Below are 19,634 nucleotides of genomic sequence, written 5' to 3' on the forward strand. Positions count from 1 at the left end.
GTTTCTGTTTGGGGCTTTACCTTTTTGCCACACCTGATTCTTTGGAAGGGTGATGTTCAAGTCGAAGGGGGTGTGGTTAGGCTGATACTGGAAGCCCAGATAGAGTGTCATTAAAAGGGGACGGGTGCCTGGGTGGCTCAGTTGGTTAAGCGACTGCCTTCGGCTCAGGTCATGATCCTGGAGTCCCTGGATCGAGTCCCACATCAGGCTCCCTGCTTGGCGAGGAGTCTGCTTCTCCCTCTGACCCTCCCCCCTCTCATGTGCTCTCTCTCTCTCATTCTCTCTGTCTCAAATAAATAAATAAAATCTTTAAAAAAAAAAAAAAAAGAAACTCAGGCCTCAAAAGCCTTCAAGATTGACTTAACATAGAGAACAAGAAAAATTCTAAATGAAACAGAAAGCCCCAATTCTCCTTTTGGGAGACTGTTCTCGTGTAAAACAAGTAAGAAGGTTAAGCAAATTGACAGAATATCCACTATAGGTACAACTATTTTGGTTTTGAAATGTTTTTGTTTCAAAGTAACACTTAACTAAAAACTTCTGCATAAAAAAGATCCAATAGACAAAATTAAAAATAAGACATGAGCACAAAATATTTGCAACACATATAACAAAAGGTCAACATCAATAATAAAGCTCTCTTACAAACACCTAAGAAAAATGACAAACAACCCACTGGGGGGAAAATGGACAAAGGACATGAAAAAGCAATGGAAAGGAGAAATACACATGGTCAATCAAAACATATTATGATGTTCAACCTCCTTAGTAATCAATAACATGTTCCCTCCTCCTTTTCTTTCTTTTCTTGCCTTTGAAATTGGGAGAGGGTGGGGCAATGGTTGGTGGGGATGTAAAACAGTGCCTGTTTATTTATTTGAGAGAGAGAGACAGACACACATGGTGGGGGGAGGCAGAGGGGGAGAGAGAGAGAGAGAGAGAGAGAGAGAATCCAAAGCAGGCTCCATGCTGGCTTGATCCCATGATCCCAAGATCATGACCTGAGCCAAAATCAAGAGTTAGACGCCCAACTGAGCCACCCAGGTGTCCCCAAACAGTACCTCTTGAAAGACTATTTTGTCATCTATTGAAAATGCAAAAGCCCCTGGGGCGCCTGGGTAGCTCAGTCATTAAGCAGCTGCCTTCAGCTCAGGCCATGATCCCAGGGTCCTGGGATCGAGCCCCGCGTCGGCTCCCTGATCTGCGGGAAGCCTGCTTCTCCCTCTCCCACTTCCCCTGCTTGTGTTCCTGCTCTCGCTGTCTCTCTCTCTGTCAAATAAATAAATAAAATCTTAAAAAAAAAAAGAAAATGCAAAAGCCCCTCACTTCTATCTCTGGCACTCTATTCCACAGAAATAGTCACATAAGTACTTAGTGATGTAGGGACATGGATGTTCATGGGTATGTTATTTCCGAGAGTAGACAAGTGAAAAATGTCCAAATGCACATGAAGAATTATTGGTTCATTTATGTGTACTGACACAAAAAGATATCCATGACACAGCATTAAGTAAAAAAAAAAAAAAAATCAACGGGCTGAAAAATGTGTATACTTTAACTCCATTTTTGTTAAATTGACAAACTTGTCTGTGCATAGAAAAAAGTCTGGCAGGCTATGCGTGACAAATTAATAATAATCTGATAGTAGCGACTACATCTAGAGAATGGGATTAGCTAGAAGGACAAAGATGGTGAGGGCTTTTGCTTTATAAGTTTATATGCTTTTGTTCAGATTTTTTAATAACAATCATGCATTATTTCCGTAACTAAGAAGTCCAAATAGGGGCACCTGGGAGGCTCAGTCAGTTAAGCATCTGACTCTTGATTTTGGCTCAGGTCATGATCTCAGGGTCCTAAGAATGAGCTCCCATGTCAGGGCTCAGCGCTGGGCATGGAACCTGCTTAAGGTTCTCTCTCTCTCCCTCTGCCCCCCCCACCCGCCTGCCCGCACATGTGTTCTCTTTCTCTCTCAAAAAAAAAAAATAAGCCCAAATAAAATGGCACAGATTACATTTATAGGCTTATTGCAGAATATCTGAAAATACAGAGCATGGAAAAGAAAAAATGAAAATTCTCACGAATCCTAGTCCCTTAATTTACTTAGGTGTAGGGAGTAGAGACAGGCACGAAGAACAGTTGTTGTAGCCACAAATGCGAATATCATGGGGCACTGAAGGCCGATGTCTGTTTCAGAGCTGAACTGCTCTATCTTGGGCAAGGAGTGGATCTATTTCTGTCTCCCGTGATGTCGAACAAATATATCAGAAAGGCAGTAACCTGATAAATGAACAAAAGAAAAGAAACACAGCATATCTCAGTCATTACTGATTAATTTATTTGCAATCTTCAGAGTCAAAGGTACAGAGACACTGGCTAAATATTATATTGGGTCTCCATAAAGTGGTTCATAAGGCTAAATTCTTCACAGGGCACCATCTCCAGATTTTGTATTTTCTGTTTTATACACTTTTTCTCTGTTTTGCTTCCCCCTTTCTCCTATCTCGTTTCCTCCCGATCATCCTCTGCTTACCTGAGCTGACTCAGAAAATCCTGGAATAAAGGCTGTCCATTTCTGGAGCATCTCACAAGCTGTCTGTAGTTTGCTGTGAGTTTGCAAACCATGAATCGGTTTGCTCAAGTTCCCTGCTATCTCGTCTACGACCTGTTGGGAACAAAGGATTTTGCCAAAATTATTTAAAGAAAATGATTGCACTTTAGTAGTTTGAGACATTGTTTTAACAAGAGTTGACAGAACAAACTTGATGAATCACAGGCTCCTCATAACAGTTACTACTTTCATAAGCTTTTCTGCAAACAGATAGAATTTTCCCCTCTTTCACGGAGTAGAAGACTAGGTACCACGGTCATACAATGATTGATACAGGGACAGATGGGTCCGGAAATAAGATCTATGAGAGAGGTTTAAATCTCATGGCCATGATCAAAAGTGAGGGAAACACCTGGAAATCACAACAACAAAAACAAACTTTTCTATTCAGGAGTATGCTTATTTCCTCAGGTTTCCCACTGGTTTATGTCCCTTGATTCAAGAGTTCATGTTCGAGAGGGAAGTACCTGAATATGGTAGTTTCTGAGAAAACAAACCCACAACTCTGGATGTGGTCCCAAAACTTTTAAGAGGCTACTGCTTTTGAACCGGAAGTCCTGCCCTGAGATAATCTCTGTTTACACCAGCTACGTGGTGCCATTTCTAGAGAACAACCCACTGCAGCTTAATTTAGTCAGTATTCAGTAAATCTTTATTAAATGCCTACTGTGTGCAGCTGGGTTCTGGAGTTAGAGCATAAAGTTAGTCATGATCCAGCCCTTGCGGGCCATACCATTGAATAGGGTTATTTGTAGTTCATAGGGTTTGCAGGAGGTTAGATCAGTTACAGAATGATCTTAGAATTGAGGACCACCCAGTTTTGGTTTCTACTTTGGGACCAAGGTGTAAATAAGCAGGAATAAAGGTATGAGTGAGATCCAGGTACCACCCAACTGCATGTTTTCCAGGGGAGGTCAGGTCGTATTTAATGCCATTCTAGCTATAGCCAGAAAGGACACTGATGGCTTATTTGATGTTTCAGAGCTGGACTGAACCATGGTAGAGCTCACCATTTTCTTCGCCTTTCTTTAATGGCTCTTAATAAAGCTTTATAGTTGTCTCCATACAAGTTGTGCCCATCTTTGGTTAGATTTACTCCTAGGTACTTGTTATTCTACCTTTTTTTTTTTTTTTAGGAAGAGACCCTGTGCAAGATGGGGCGGGGGAGGGGGGTCAGGGGAGAGGGGGAATCCCAAACTGGCTCCTCGCTGAGTGCATGGCCAAAATCAAGAGTCAGACACTTAACTGATGGAGCCACCAGGGAGCCCCTGCTATTCTCTTTAAAAAAAAATCTAATTTTCTAACTGATATGTAAAAGTACAATTAGCTTTAGTATATTGATCTGGTATTCAGCAACACTGATAAATTTTCTTAATGTTTCTAATAATTTATCTGTAGACCTTTTTGGGTATTCTACACTTCAGACTTCTCTCTATTTAAGGAAAACAAAGCACTCTGTGTTTAAGCTACTGGAGATGAGTTTTTCTGCCAGGAGAACACAGTGCTAACTGAAACAAGAGTGAACATCTAGTTCCAATTCATGCTGGAAGCAGATCCAACATAAACAGGATTATCTTTTAGCAAAGAAATGTTAGATTACATGTAAGTAGGGCTTGTTCTAAAAAATAATATATATATAGAGAGAAGCAGGATGATTTTCTTCAGTCAACATGATCAAAGTGGCTTTGCTTTTTTTTGAAGTTTGTGGGGGAAAAGGGAACAAAGGGGATAGGGGAACTGGGATGCTGAGTAGGAAGAACAGTCCAGAAGGGTGTGCCACTGCCGGAAAATTGGGGCAGGTGGACAAAACTTCCTCCCCATCTGAAGCACTAAATATAAGAGCATTAAATAAAAACAAGACATGAAAATCCTGAAGTGAGTATGGAACCCATTGTGGACTATTTCCATGGACTCGCTCAGTGCTTGCTTTTCACTGGGGCACTTGCTCCTGTGTCAGACATCCTGTGGGAGAGTTCTGCTCAGAGGTAGAGGGTGAACTGGGCCCCTTCCTTACATGGCTATTCTTGAAGCATCACCAAAATAGAAGGAAAGAATAGAAGTACTTTCGCAGGGTCACAAAGGTCCCCAGGGTGACCTTGGTTTTCTGTATTTACCTGATCGGATGCATCCTGAAGTGATGTTTGTAGGTGAGTGGTGAAGACCTCCGCCTGGGAATCCTCTTTGGGGCTTGAGGTCACCACTACCAGAGCTTGCCCAGACTGTGTTTCAGGCGCAGGCCTGGTGAGCGCTGGGGTACCAGGAAGATGCTGGCTGGTAGGCGCCGAGATCACTGCCAGGACCTGCTGTGTGGCTTTGGGTAGTGTTGAAGGAAATTGGCTGATGGGAAGACAAAGGGTCTTGGACTGAAAGGTACATAAAGGAAGAGGCCGAATCAGATTTTACCATGTGAAAATTAAGGCAGTGTTTCCAAAATTATTCTGGCTCTCCCATGTCCCATGAGATATTAATGGGCATTTCTCTCAAAAAGATCCAGTGTTCAAACAGTTTTGAAAATGTGGCATATTACCCTCTTTAAGATTCACAATTTACAAAAAAAAAAAAAAGAGGGCACTTGATGCAATAGGCACTGTGTGTTATATGCAACTGATAAATCACTAAATTCTACCTCTGAAACTAAAAAATACACTATATGTTAAATAATTGAATTTAAATAAAAAAGATTCACAATTTACATTAGTGTATTTATTATCAACCATTCAATAAATTATAATTAAACATCTACCACATGCTAAGCCATGTCCTGGGGAACTAAGGATACAGCAATGAACAAAATAAGCCAAGTTCTTGCCCTCATGGAGCCTTCATTTTCATAGTGGAGGCAAATTATACTATATATTAAATCAGTGCCATGAAGAAAAACAATAAGAGTAAGCAGATGAAAGGAAAGGGTGTGTTTCAGGTACGGTGCTCAGATGTATGAGACAGCATTTTTGCTGAGAGTTGAAATAAAGGGAGAAAGTTCTGACAATATATTAGAGATGGGCATCTGAGAAGTGCAAAGGCCCTGAGGTCACAGCCTGATGGGTTTGTCTGAGGAAGAACAGGAGGCCAGATGAGCAGAACTGGGACGTTGGGGAGATCAGAAAGATCCTGGGGGTGGGGGTGGGAATGAGGGATGGGACTGGGGAGAGCATTCATATGTCAAGCAAAGGAGAAGAGAGTCATTTTACCTTGAACGAGATGGGAAGACCTTGGGGGCTTTGAGGAGCCACAGCAGGAGCTGACTTGTGTTGTAAAAGATCACTCCTCTGACTGCTGTGTTGAGAACTGAGCAATGGGCCAAGGGCAGAAGCAGGGAGATAAGCAGGAGGCAGATGCAAAGTTTGCCTGGGAGATGATGGTGGCTTAGATCACGGTGTGATAATGATGAAGATGGTGGGAAGTGGTTAGGTTTGGCTCGGAGAAGTCCTACAGTCAAAAACCTTTGTTTTCTTTCCTTCTGGAAACGTTTTAAGCAATGCTGGTTACTCTTCCGTAGAATATCACTTGGAAAATCTGATTTAAGGGATTTTGACCTCATCCTTGTTCTCTTTCATATAACTAGAAATGCTTATTTTTTGCAGTGGGTCCAGTAAATGTAAATGAATCTGTCTTTAGACATCCAGTGAAAGGTTTCTATGTAGGACACAGAGGCAAGAAGGCAGAGAAATTTCTTGAATTTGAAATTTTATACATTATGCAGTTTCTACTTTGATTTTCCTTCCACTCAGGTATTTTTCCTTTTTTATTATTTTTTGCTTTATTATTTATTTATTTTTAAAAAGATTTTATTTATTTATTTGTCAGAGAGAGAGCACAAGCAGAGGAAGAGGCAGGCAGAGGGAGAGGAAGAAGTAGGCTCCCGGCTGAGCAGGAAGCCCGATGCGGGACTCGATCCCAGGTCCCTGGGATCATGACCTGAGCCAAAGGCAGACATTTAACTGACTGAGACAACCAGCGCCCTTTTTAAAAAGGAATTTGAATTTTATCGTATTGCATGTACTTCTGTAAGATATCACAAGTTCTTTTTGGAATGAAGCAGTGAATAAACAACCAAGCAACAAATGATAATTGTAACAACATGAAAGCCAGAGTCGGCTTTAAAAATGTCGTTACGACTATGGACTCTGAGAAACAAACTGAGGGTTCTAGAGGGGCGGGGGGTGGGGGGATGGGTTAGCCCGGTGATGGGAATTAAGGAGGGCACGTATTGCATGGAGCACTGGGTGTTATATGCAAACAATGAATCATGGAACACTACATCAAAAACTAATGATGTAATGTATGGTGACTAACATAACATAATAAAATAAAATAAAATAAAATAAAATAAAATAAAATAAAATGTCGTTAGTAAAATATCCATTCAACCTGGTTCTTTCCTGCATTTAAGTACTTTCCTTTCCTTATGAGAACACTATATCCGGGGCACTCAGTGAGCCAGAATGGCGTTCTGGCGGGACCTACCAGGAATTACAGAGATTACTAATCCCAGATGTGTGCTGTCAAGGGACGTACTTACAAGATCAGCGTGAGCAGGGTGGTGACAGGAGGTTGCAGGATGAGTAGCTGCCACAGAAAGAACAAAGCAGACTAAGTTCAAGTAAAAGTCTAGGGTAGAAATTTATTTGAGGACGTCTTATTCTTGGCAAAAAACAATGCGAATCATTTCATATAGGAAACTAAAGTGACCATTTCCCTCTGATGATAATTCTGTAGACAAGCTAGGATTCCAGAGCTGAAGTGTCACAAATCACTCGTCTAATCTCTGCTTACTCTTCAAAGGCCCTCAGTATAAAAATATTTAAATCACATCAATCGTAAAGTTGCCAGTACATAAATATTACTGTGGAAGTATTTGCCTCATAATTTTACCAAAAGGAGAAGCTCCCTATAAATAAATCAGAGCATATTTCTGACAGTTTTAGATGAGATCGGGTGCATTCAAGGTGGTATGGCCATAATCTGATACTTTTAAAGAATTTTTTTTTTTAAATTTTTTTATTCATTTGAGAGAGAGAGTAGAGCGAACGAGAGAGAGAGCATGAGCGTAGGTGAGGGGTAGAGGGAGAGGGAAAAGTAGACTTCCCACTGAGCAGGGAGCCTAATGCAGGGCTAGATCCCAGGACTCTGAGATCATGACCTGAGCAGAAGGCAGACACTTAACTGACTGAGCCACCCAGGTGCCCCCCCGCCCTTTTTAAGATTTATTCATTTATTTGAGAGAGAGACACACACAAAGAGTGTGCGATTGGGGGGAGGGGCAGAAGGAGAGGGGAAGCCGATTCCCCACTCATCTCAATCCCAGGAGCCCAAGATCATGACCTGAGCCGAAACCAAGAGTTGGACGCTTAACAGACTGAGCCAGGAGTCCCTGTAGTCTAATACTTTTAGAAAATAATCATTGACAACATTTTAGCAGATCACGGTTATTGCTTTCATTCCCTTTCCACATTTTCCAGTAAGAAAACCATGATCTGAAGGCACTATCAGCGTTAACACACATGGCTATTTGCTATTAACTTAGGCTGACTTCTTTCAAGGCATGTGCTCTAGACCCATTACAATTTATCTGGTTATAGCAAGCCTGCTTTATCTCTTCTTGTAGCAGTCTCTCTGCTGTTGATAGGACTGATATGTATGTTTAGCAGCAGAATCATTCTAACCACTACTGCTGGGGGAGGACAGAGTTCTGAGATGTTCTTCTGATTAGTTGCCATGTCTTTCTTTTTTCTCTTTATTTTTTTGGAGACAGCCTATGTGCAAGCAGGGGCCAGGAGGGGCAGAGGGTGCCACCGAGGTGCCCTGAATAACTGGTATTTCTTAAGGATAAAACGAGAACTGATGAAATATAAGTGGTAAATATGTAAAAGAGAATAGAAAAATGTGTATATATAACATCACGTTCTAGGCAAAATCAGTGAAAAGTGACCTGGACACCTGCTAAGAAAATTTCTGTATTACAAGGATTAAAAAATTTTACAATGTGATAGAGGAAAAAAGGGTACCTATTAAAAAAAAAAGTCTAACGACAGTCTTTTCCACGGTAACCATAAATGCCAAAAAGCAAGAGAACGGCCTCTGCAGAGTCTTGAGGGCAAGAGTGACAAAGGAAATAATGTTCCTTGTATTGCAGAGACTACTGCTTATTTCCCCCACTGGGTCTTCCTTCCTTCGAAGGAAACATGGTAGCCCCACTAAAGGACTACATTTCCCAGACTTCCTTGCTGGCAGCAGTAAGGCCACGTGATCAGGTCCTGGCCAGCGGGATACGAGGAGTAACTGGTGCAATTTCCAGGCTGTGCCCTTAAAGGAAAGGATCAGGCTTCCCATTTTCCCTTCTCCCCTTCCCAGTTGATAGAATGGGAACACGGAGGCGGGGAGCTAACGCAGCTTTTATAGACCATGAGATGCAAGTCACAAGGTGATGACAGCAGAACAAGGCAGGAAGAGCTTGGGTCTCCTAAGCTGTGGAGCCAACTTAACAGCCCTGGTCTGCTTACTTACACTGTGATGTGGAAGAGAAAGGAAATTCCATTTGTTCAAGCTTCCATTCTGACTTCTGTTACAGCAGCTGACCCTATGTTTTTAACTTGTACATGCTGCTAAAACATGGCCTATTGGGAAGGGACAAGAAAGACATTTTGAGTATCCTTGAGTTGCCAAAATATTTCCACCAATGGATCTTTCTTGTAAAAACAACTGGAATAGAGACTATACAAACTTGAGAGCTCAAGAAGGGTAAAGTTATGGCATAAAAATGATTGGTGCTAAATGTGAAACCAGTTAAAACAGATATACGTTCTAAATTGTTGGAAATATGGCTTTGACAAAAGTTTTTTTTAAAGGTATTCTTAAGTTACATATAAAAAAACAGGGGCGCTTGGGTGGCTCAGTTGGTTAAGTGTCCAACTCTTGGTTTTGGCTCAGGTCATAATCTCAGGGTCGTGAGATTGAGCCCCATGTCAGGCTCCGTACTCAGCATGGGGAGTCTGCTTGAGATTCTCTCCCTTTTCCTCTCCCTCTGCCCCTCCCTCCACTCTCTCTCAAATAAATAAGTAAATAAATAAAATCTATTAAAAACAAACCAATATAACAATAACCTGAATAAAACCCACAGACCATACTAACAAAATCTATGGAGGGAGGGTGGGGAAGGAAAAGCTAACATGTGCTATATTCCTTTAACCAGATGAGGGGGCTTCAAAAGAGACTGTTTCACTCCTGAGTCCAACCATCAGAGAAACACAGGTGCAGGAATGTGTTTTCAAAAAGAACAACTCCTTGAAGGCAAACAATTAAACAAGAGTACGGAAGAGTAAAATTCCAACAAAGGACAGAAGAAAGTAGCAAGAAAGGATTAGAACCCAAAAGCACAGAAGAAGGCAAGAAATGACATCAGTTATTAAAATACATTTAAATATGATAAATTCTACTATAAAAATATTCTCAGAATCAAATAATTAGACCCATTACACAAAATTTAATAGGAACACGTGTAAAACAAAGTGACACAAAATTTTCAAAGGACCTTGGGGGGGCACCTGGCTGGCTTAGTCAGAGGAACATGCAACTCTTGATCTCAGGGTTGTGAGTTTGAGCCCCACATTGGGTACAGAGATTACTTAAAAATTGAAAAAAAAAAAATTTTTTTTAAAGGGCCATACGTACATAAATATAAGGCAACTCCCCAGATAAGGCAATGCCCTTCTTTCTCAATGAGGAGATTTAAAGATAGTTATTTGGGGGCAAACTTGACTATGTCATTTCTAAGGATATAGGTGAAACAGTCAAACGTCTAGTTAACTTGTTCTACAAAGGCATGTTTAAAATCACATGTTATCTGTAGTCGTCTGTTAACTTAGGCGCACTGCTCTCTGGAAACTCGCTTTCCATGACATGGCTTTACCGAAACTCTTCAAATGCATCCTCAGTCTCAGTGCCTTAATTATCAAGAGAGCGACTTCTGTAATTATTTAACAGTTTCAAAACTACACCAACTTTACCTTCATCTACTGCTATCACGAAACACTTCTTCCCCACCTCACAAGTACCCAATTACAAAAGCAGTTGGAAAAGCTGATTTTTATGTTTGTTTTTAAGATAGTTATTCATGTCTCTACAACAGCACTTTCTAGATTGCTCTTTTAAGGAATCCTTGGAGGGCTTATTGACAAAGACATCTAAAACTTGGAAGTTGTGAGGTCATACCCCCCAGAATAATCACTACATGCACTTTAAATTTGTCTCTTTTTCTACCTGGTTGGTCAGGCGATCTCTCTAATCATCCAACACTGATATTGATTGAGGTCATTTCAGGCTAATGCATCTTCCCCAAATAGTATTTATTTTTCAAAATTAAAAAAAAATGAGAGAGAATACCACAATGTGAAAGACTGCAAGGACTTGAAGAAGACTTTGGATGGAAATTTTGTGGGAGAAAACCCTGTCTTTTATTAGGACACATGTGAAAAGAAGATGGCCAAAGGCCCATCAATAAAGTAGTACCTATAAAATGAGATCAAAGACTGCAATAAGATGAGACAAAACAGAACGCAACAAATATTGATGGGGTACATGTTATGATGACACACTTCAGCACTAAAATAATCTTGTGCAACGTTTCAGGCAGGAATTGATTTCACTACCCATTACCTGAGGTCCTTCTGTTTCTTGGTACTGCAACTTCTCCTCTTATCTTTTCAGGTCTCCAGTGTAAATGAGAATTAATTCCAGGTCTTTCATCTTGGTCTGGAAAGGCCTCTATTTGGAGGCCAATGGAAAAGATAATTTCTAGTATATAGCTCTAGCTGTAAGTCTATAAATAGCTGTCACCAGCACATACATGATAATCAAGACAACACAAATTAAAGATTACTGTTTTTTTTTTTTTTTTTAAAGAACGTAGGAATTCTCAAGGAGTTCTTCTGCTCTTGACATCACAACACCTTCCACTCTCCAACGTCACAAAATGAGGTCCACTGACTGGGTCAACACTAAGATAGAATTAAGTTCATTTTAAGAAATTACGTTCTAAGTGTAATATTCTCCTCGTACTGTGTAATTCCTCTTGGTAGAGAGAAAAGAGTTCAGTAGGTGAACAATAACATTCTTGAACGTGCCTCCTTATGTAGACTTGCTATTTCTCACGCATGCTGCCCAACGTGGCTTGACAAAATCATACAACCTCACTGACCATATCTCAGCTTAAATTCAGATTACAAGCCTAACAATCTTATTGTGTTCCCCGGGTCTCGTCATGCTTCTGCTCTCTGAGAGGACTTCTTCCTATTTCCTCCTCTACTGTACCTCCAACGACAAGGAAGTCCCTGATCCTCATTCTCAGGGCAGGTCATAACTTTGCTTTCTGCTTCAAAAAAACAATGGAAACAATTAAGCGTCCCTTCCACAGAGTCCTGCCATCAAATTTGCCCCCGACCAGCAAACATCTACACCCACAGATGCTGCCTTCTGTCCTGTTCCTACAAGCTCCCCGCGCTCCTATCCAAAGTGAACCCCTCTAGCTGCACACTAGCTCAGATCAAGGATACCGTCCTGGCTACTGTTTTTTCTGTCTTAGAACAAATCACCAATTGACATTGCCTCATGAACTAGTTCCTTCCTGCTCTTGAGCAAAATTAACCTTAAAAATTGTCGAAACTTGCTACATCCAATTCCTCTCCTGTTCTTCTTCCTTATTTTTAGGAAACAAAACAGTTTTTTTCTAATTATGTAAAACATTTAGAGAGTTCCAATGTCAAAATTATGAAACCAGGTACATTCAGGAAGATCTAAATTCTATCTCTGTCCTTTCTACCCTATTCCCACCCTCCACCATAAGTAATCATTTTCATTAGTTTTTGTTTGCTTTTCTATTATGTTTATGGATATATGTGTGGAGGTATCTACGCATATATATTCATATTATCCTTTTTTAAAAAGCATATTATACATTGTTCTCCAGATTGCTTTTTTCCACTAAAAAAAACATAGAAATGACCCCACTGCAGTACATAAAGATATTGCTTATTTCTCTTTACAACCAGCGTCCCCCTAGATGGGTATGTGGACTGTTTCTACCTTTTTGCTATTACAAAGAAACCTACAATAAATAGCCTCATGCGTGTGTCTTTTTATATTTTTGCCAGTGTAACTTTGGGAGAGATTCCCAGCAGCAGGAATGCTGGGTCAAAGGGTAGATGTAAATGCAATTTTGCTAGAGACTGCCAAATATTCCTCTCCTTAGAAACTGTATCTTATTGCATTCCCATTAACTATTTATGAGAGTACCTATTTCCCTACAGTCTTGCCAACAGAGTATGTTGTTAAGTTTGTGGATTTATGCCCATCTGATGGGGGGAAATGGTATCTCAGCTTTAATTTGCATTTCTCTATTTTTGGGCAACAATACTTCATAATATGAAACCTTAGACTTCTCTTGAATGTTAAGGAACAAATTTACAAATACTTCTCCCACCAACATGTTATTTTGGAAGAGGCTTTTTTTTTTTTTTTTAGGGAGAGCTTGTGCAGGAGCACGGTGGGGAGGGGCAGAGGGAGAGGGAGAGAGTGAATCTTAATTAAGCAGGCTCCACGCTCAACAGTGCGGAGCTTGACACAGGGCTCGATTCCACAACCCTGAGATCATGACCTGAGCTGAAACCAAGAATCAGATGCTTAACCGACTGAGCCATCCAGACACTCCGGAAGAGGCATTTCTTAAGTTCACAATAAAATGTATAAACACTATGATAACAGTAGCCCTTCCTTCCTTCCTTCCTTCTTCTTCCTTCCTTTCTTTCTTTTTCCCTTTCTTTTATCTTTCCTTCCTTCCCTTCCTTTTCTTTTTTTTTTTCCTTCCTTCTTACATTTTTTTATTTATTTAAGTAATCTCTACACCCAACATGGGGCTCAAACTCATGACCCAAGATCAAGAGTCACATGCTTTTCTGGCTGAGCCCCAACAATAGCTATTTCGGAACACTAAACAATTACATTGTGCCAATACTTTAGTTTTAAAGGTAATTAGCAATATCAGATCTCCAAGAGATCCAGTGACCTTTGACATGAATGTGATACTATCTACAAGCAGAAATGAACTTTGCACAAAAAATAGAAATTTCATAATAGTAACAGTAATAACTGCCAGGCACCGTTCTAATACTTTACTTGTATTATCTTACTAATCCTCATGACAATCCTTTGAAGGACTGCCCACAACAGGAAAGTCCCAGAATCAAGATATGAACTCAGAAGTCTAACTTTAGAGCCTGAGCTCTTAACTACAGAAACATTTAATCTCATTATGGGAATGCAGGTTCAGAATTTGCTGAATTGGCTTAGATAACTAAATAGATTTCTTTTTTTTTTTTTTTTAAGATTTTATTTATTCATTTGACAGAGAGAGACACAGCGAGAGAGGGAACACAAGCAGGGGGAGTGGGAGAGGGAGAAGCAGGCTTCCCGCTAAGCAGGGAGCCTGATGCGGGGCTCAAACCCAGGACCCTGGGATCATTACCTGAGCCGAAGGCAGACGCTTAACCACTGAACCACCCAGGCACCCCTGAAGAGAATTCTCTTTAAAAACATTTTTTGGGGCGCCTGGGTGGCTCAGTTGGTTAAGCGACTGCCTTCGGCTCAGGTCATGATCCTGGAGTCCCAGGATCGAGTCCCGCATCGGGCTCCCTGCTCAGCAGGGGTCTGCTTCTCCCTCTGCCCTCTTCCCTCTCATGCTCTCTGTCTCTCATTCTCTCTCTCTCAAATAAATAAATAAAAAAAATCTAAAAATTAAAAAAATAAAAACAAAAACATTTTTTGTTGTTTTTTAAAAAAGATTTTTATTTTTTATTGTAAAATTTTATTTGTTTATTTTTAAAGATTTTATGTGTAATTTCTGCACCCAACATGGGGCTCGAACTCACAACCCCGAGATCAAGAGTCATATGCCTGACTCAGCCAGATGCCCCTAGAATTCTTTTTGCCCAAGATTATCTTCTGCACAAACATTTCATATTCCATAGCAGTAATCTCTTGCAAGTACTTGAGTGATAATATCAGAAAAATGCATTTTCACTCCAAAACCAAGAGTAGGTGAAAATGTCTAAAAACTCAACTCTTGGAGAGTGAAAAATGAATGGAAAATCATCATCATTTAGGTTGTATTAAGGGTTACTTTTCCGATCCTGGAGATGAGCTGGGCCAAATAACCTCCTGTCAAGATGAAAAGCAGTTCACCATTGTAAGGAGCCACACTCACATTTGTGATAACGAAACACAGGAACCCTTGATTAACGCAGAGATTGGCCTCACAACCTTGGTCTCGCCAACAACAGCGTGCTATCATGGCAAAATCGGGCAAGCGTATCACAGAGAGCTTGAAAGGGTGGAGAATGAGAAGCTGGGAATCAAAAATTTATTACCTTGATATATTGGGTTCTTTCAATACCCAGTATTTGAGGAAGGTGATCTTTTTTTTTTCTTATAACAGAGAAATATTACAATGTGTTCTGTTTTATGAAGAACCCATAGATGCTTCATATTTTAATAAGAATGTATTCGCGACTTTTTAAAGTGGAACAAAATTTTTGCTCAGACTGCGACATTGTAAGGTCCTCGAGAATTCAATGAACTAAGAATAAATGCTGGACACAACCACCATGAAAAACGTACATTGAAAGAAAAATCCCGCACCCAACTTTATGCACACAATTCTCATCGTGTACTCCTGAGGACGCAAACCGACACAACAGCCTCCTCACCCTTCACCTTCTCATCTTCCTACACCAATATCCTATTTTCCCCTTTGCTTTTGCAGTCTTGCCTCATAAGCCCAAGTGCCGAATGGGTTTGGGGTGCACGTGAGGAAAATGGAGTTTACTGCTACACTTTCTCCCACATTCCATCCAAGTCAAGAAATGAAGGCGACACTAGGCACAGCAATAACTACCAGAGTGGGATGTATATGAAAGTCATTCCAGATGAACAGTTTCTCACTCTAATCAGTATCATGAAAATCAATATATAATCAATACCATCAAAATCCCTACATGCATCCTCTGCGCTATCACTCACAGACTCTGTGACAATAAACCTTCTTAAGCACATTCCCCCCACACCCCCATCCCCAGTTTTTCTTTTCATTTAACCACACCCTTAAGTAAACCTTGGGGCATAATGTCCTTGATCTGCCCTGGAGACAGGACTAGGACACACAGCTATTCTTAAGCATTTTCCTCTTGGGTGGTTCCCCCTTAATAAACCATTTCTTGTCAAGCCGGACTTGTCAGCCTTTTTCTTTGGTCTGTTGCCTCCTTCAGTCTTTGGATGCCTCTTGGCATATACCTCCCTTTCATGGCACAGACTCTTTAACCAATACTCTCACATGCCGTCCTTATGTAGAATCAGTTTCTAGATATTATGACTTTGGTGGCATGTGGCTTCATCACTTACCAGCCTGGCAAATGAAAGAATGCCCCAGGGAGCACAAGTCCACTTTTGATGAGATCCAGTTGGCGTTTCGGGACAAGTAAGTGCAGTTGGGGGGCTCTAGGGGCCAGAAGGGCACGACACCTGCTGAAAGAGGAACAGACCCAGATGAGCCTCAGATTCCAAAATCAACCTTTTTAAAAAGTAAATATGAAAACCAAATTTTGCTAGCTTCTAATAGATGCAACTTAGGATATCTCCCAGATGTGATGTGTTGTTGGGGGTCCAGGAGCGAATGGTCAAGAAAGACTTCTTGAGATATCTTTGGTGCAAAAAGGTGGTTTTATTAAACATTGGGACAGGACCTGTGGGCAGAAAATGCTGCCTGGGATTGTGAGGAGTGACTGATTACATTCTTTCCAGTTGGGAAGAGCTGAGGGATAGCGGAAGTCTCTAAGGAATTTCGAAGCAAGGTTTCCTGGACCTTGAGGGGTCATTTTCTACTGTCTAGTAAACCTTAGTCACAAGACCCTTCAGATGGATATCACTGGGCCATATGTTTGAAGGATGATTGCTAACATATATCTTGCGGGGAGGGGAAGAGATAAAGGAAGTTTCCAAACGGATTTTTATATGTTAAAGAAGACTTGCAGGATCCTGGAAGTTGGGCTAATGTCAAGCTAAGGTTGCCTTTTGGCTCTAGCAAAATATTAACACTGAGGCAGGTAAGCTTCTGGAGGAAGGTCACCCTGCTTGTCTCAAGAATTTGTCAATGGGCTGTAAGTTGTAAGGCGATTTAATTTTTTTCTATATTTCTTTTGCCTTTGTTCTCCACACCACGCCCACACATTACAGATTATTTATTTTTTCATATTATGTGTTCTTTATCACAAGGCTTCGTATTAATTTACCTAGACTTCAGTGAAGATGATGGTGATATAACAGGGCCTTGGATATTTCTCCAAGACCACAATATTATGGTGCATGATTTTGAAAATATCTCTGTAAGAAAGGTAACAGGCAAATCAATGTCTCTCCTGGTTTCTGAATTAGGAAGAGATATTTACCAGGAACAAAGCGGCCATAAAAGGTTTCCCACTTCAGAATCCTACACATTACTTTCAGTGAAATATCAGGTGTTAGCTTTTGATAAACTCTGAGAAAATCTCATCATCTTTGCTACACAGACAAATCAAAGGTTGAAGCCCAAAAACATAAATACTTCAGAGGAACTGTGGTAATGAAGTAAAGCGACTGATTTTTCTATGTACAAAAGCAGAAAGATGGAAAATTTTTTCTTTCTCCTGTTCCAGAATAAAAGGAAAGGACTTTTCCTTTGTAAACACTTGTCTCAGAGCCTTACCTGGGTTGTTTTTTTCTTGACGTTTTCCCAGCTGCTTTAGATTTTGCCCAATCCACCACTTACTCCCTTCTTCCAGAGAGTCCCAGAGAAGATCCCGGACCCTCAGGTTCCAAGTATAAGCAAGGTGTCCTCCCTGGACACGACAGTAATTTTCTGCCTCCTCGTAGCTGCAGTGAAACCTGTTAAGCTGATAACAGTTATTTTTACCATGTCGCTCTGGGATATTTAGCTCACTTCCTAGAATGATACCTGTTCTGATGGGTAACCAAAGCCAGATTCTTCCCCTGAAGAACATTTTCTCTGTGAGCTGTGAGCAAGAACAGTGTGGGGGCTCAGCAGCTGCCTGGTCCTTTAAATATATTCTTGGTGGGTTTGTCATATTTATTAGTATCATTCTTTTAGGAATAGGGAATAATTTGTCAAGGAGATAAAAGGCTTTGTGTTTTCCTGTTTTTGTTTTTAAGAACCCAGGTGGAGTCCCTATAAGCTGAAAACAAACAGCAAAGATCAATAAAGCAATGGGCATTTACAGGGCACCACCACCTGTGTCTACACAACCAGCTGTGCGTTCAGCTTTAGAATAGATCTTTAATTGCTAAGCCTAGGCTACAAAGGAGTAGAAGATGATGAATATCTAAGTCAGTGCTACTAAAAATTGAGAAATGTATTATGCGTGTGTGTGTGTGTGTGTTTAAAGGAAACCATTCTTACAGACCCCCAGGACATATTTAAATTATTGTATTCTGTTTTTTAAATACATTCAAACATAAAACTAGGGATGAACTATATGCTAAAGCTCTTACACAATCATAAACCAAAAATCAAATATCAAAACCAAAAAATAAATATCTGATGAAAGAATACAAATTAAATACAAACAGAACTGAAAATCAATGAAATGAAAACGTGCTGCACTAAATAGCTATCTGACAGATAAACATGGTACTAGCTTATGACCACACAGGTTGTTTTGATTTGGCATGCACACTACTTCATGCTGTAGGGAAAATCCATTCTCTCACCACTTTTATTTAACTTGCTGAAAAACCTTTGTTTATACAGCATGTCATTTATCCTTCACCTGCAGGACATCCATCGTTTATTTCAGCCACTTTTCTTTCTTGGTACCAAAATATGATAATGAATACAAATAAATGTGGGCACTGAAATAGCTTGGTAGGTTTCAGGGTTCAGTTGGTTGTCCAAATGGCCCAAATGATGCCTATATTACTTTAAAAAATCATTACAGAAAGACACCAGTATCAAATATGCTCTTAAGTGTCTATGCCAAGAATACACTCCCTCAGTTTGAAAAACACTGCAGTAATCAAATGAAAGATAAATATGGCATGTTCCCTACTTTCAAAACGTTTACAGTCTAGTTAAGGGAAAAAAGACCTAACAATTGTAGTTAATAAATACAGTGCCACTGGACAGGTACAGCATATATCTATGAAGGCTCAGATGAGGAAGAAATTATTTCCAGCACTTGGCCATATTGAGATGGAGGAAACAGTCATCCTGGCAGGAGTCAATGTGAGTAAATGCATACAAGTGGAAAGTATTTATAAAGAGAAATAATTCTGGGGGTAGGGGTGGGCACTTGGGGAGACAGTAGTGGGAACTGAAACTAGAAAGCTGAAATGTCTTGAAATGCCAGGAAAAAGAGTATCCAATTAATCTGGAAGGTTTCTAAATAGGAGTCCAAGTCTTCGCCTCAGTGGAACCGTTCGGGTGCAGGAGTTCGCTACAAAGTCTAGATTTCCCAACACCTTCATTAACAGACATACTTACGTACATACACACGTTTTAGGCATTTTTAAGTGAGACCTGATGCGATGGAATCTTCTCTGAGGTCAACTCGGGCATCTTACACAGTGCGGTAATTCATTCCAACCCTTTTTAGGGTGTCTGATATATACTCTCAATACATGGCTTACCGAGAGCACAAGCATATCAAATGTTCTGCTTAAATGATCAAGATATTGGTGAGACTGTTGCTTAGAACTGAAGATCTACATATGCGATGTCTCTCCCCCACGTCGCTGGACCAGAGAGCTGGGGCCCACACCACCCAACGCCAGCGCCCCGCAGCTCTACACAGCGCAGCAGCGGAGCCCAGAGCCTGGGGCGGAAGGGGCGTGGCCGCCGTGATTGCGCGCGCCGGCGTCCAGACACACCCTCGGGGCGGAGCGAGGCCTTTTCCGCCGCGGGGAGGCCCGCCCCACCCTCCTGCCC

At 40.8% G+C, this 19,634-nt stretch overlaps 1 protein-coding gene across 4 annotated transcripts; it reads right to left on the bottom strand.

Annotated features, from left to right (window-relative positions):
- Nucleotides 1-214: 214 nt before the first annotated feature.
- LOC102745482 (polycystin-1-like protein 3) lies at nucleotides 215-19,518 on the bottom strand. Of its 4 annotated transcripts, none has more exons than XM_081806404.1 (8): nucleotides 19,337-19,518; nucleotides 17,397-17,583; nucleotides 16,058-16,180; nucleotides 11,264-11,371; nucleotides 7,131-7,177; nucleotides 4,723-4,971; nucleotides 2,531-2,662; nucleotides 215-2,277 (listed from the first exon to the last, which is right to left on the bottom strand). In XM_081806404.1, exons 1-8 carry the CDS (start codon nucleotides 19,349-19,351, stop codon nucleotides 2,206-2,208), a joined length of 933 nt encoding a protein of 310 aa, XP_081662530.1. In that variant the 5' UTR covers nucleotides 19,352-19,518; the 3' UTR covers nucleotides 215-2,205. The 4 variants fall into 4 exon arrangements, with proteins under 4 accessions (XP_081662530.1, XP_081662531.1, XP_081662528.1 ...); XM_081806405.1 differs by having other exon boundaries at nucleotides 19,191-19,518; XM_081806402.1 differs by having other exon boundaries at nucleotides 17,397-19,518.
- Nucleotides 19,519-19,634: the final 116 nt, after the last annotated feature.

This window comes from Leptonychotes weddellii, chromosome 16 (assembly GCF_054177405.1).
Source record: "Leptonychotes weddellii isolate Sample4059 chromosome 16, ASM5417740v2, whole genome shotgun sequence".
NCBI lineage: Eukaryota > Metazoa > Chordata > Mammalia > Carnivora > Phocidae > Leptonychotes > Leptonychotes weddellii.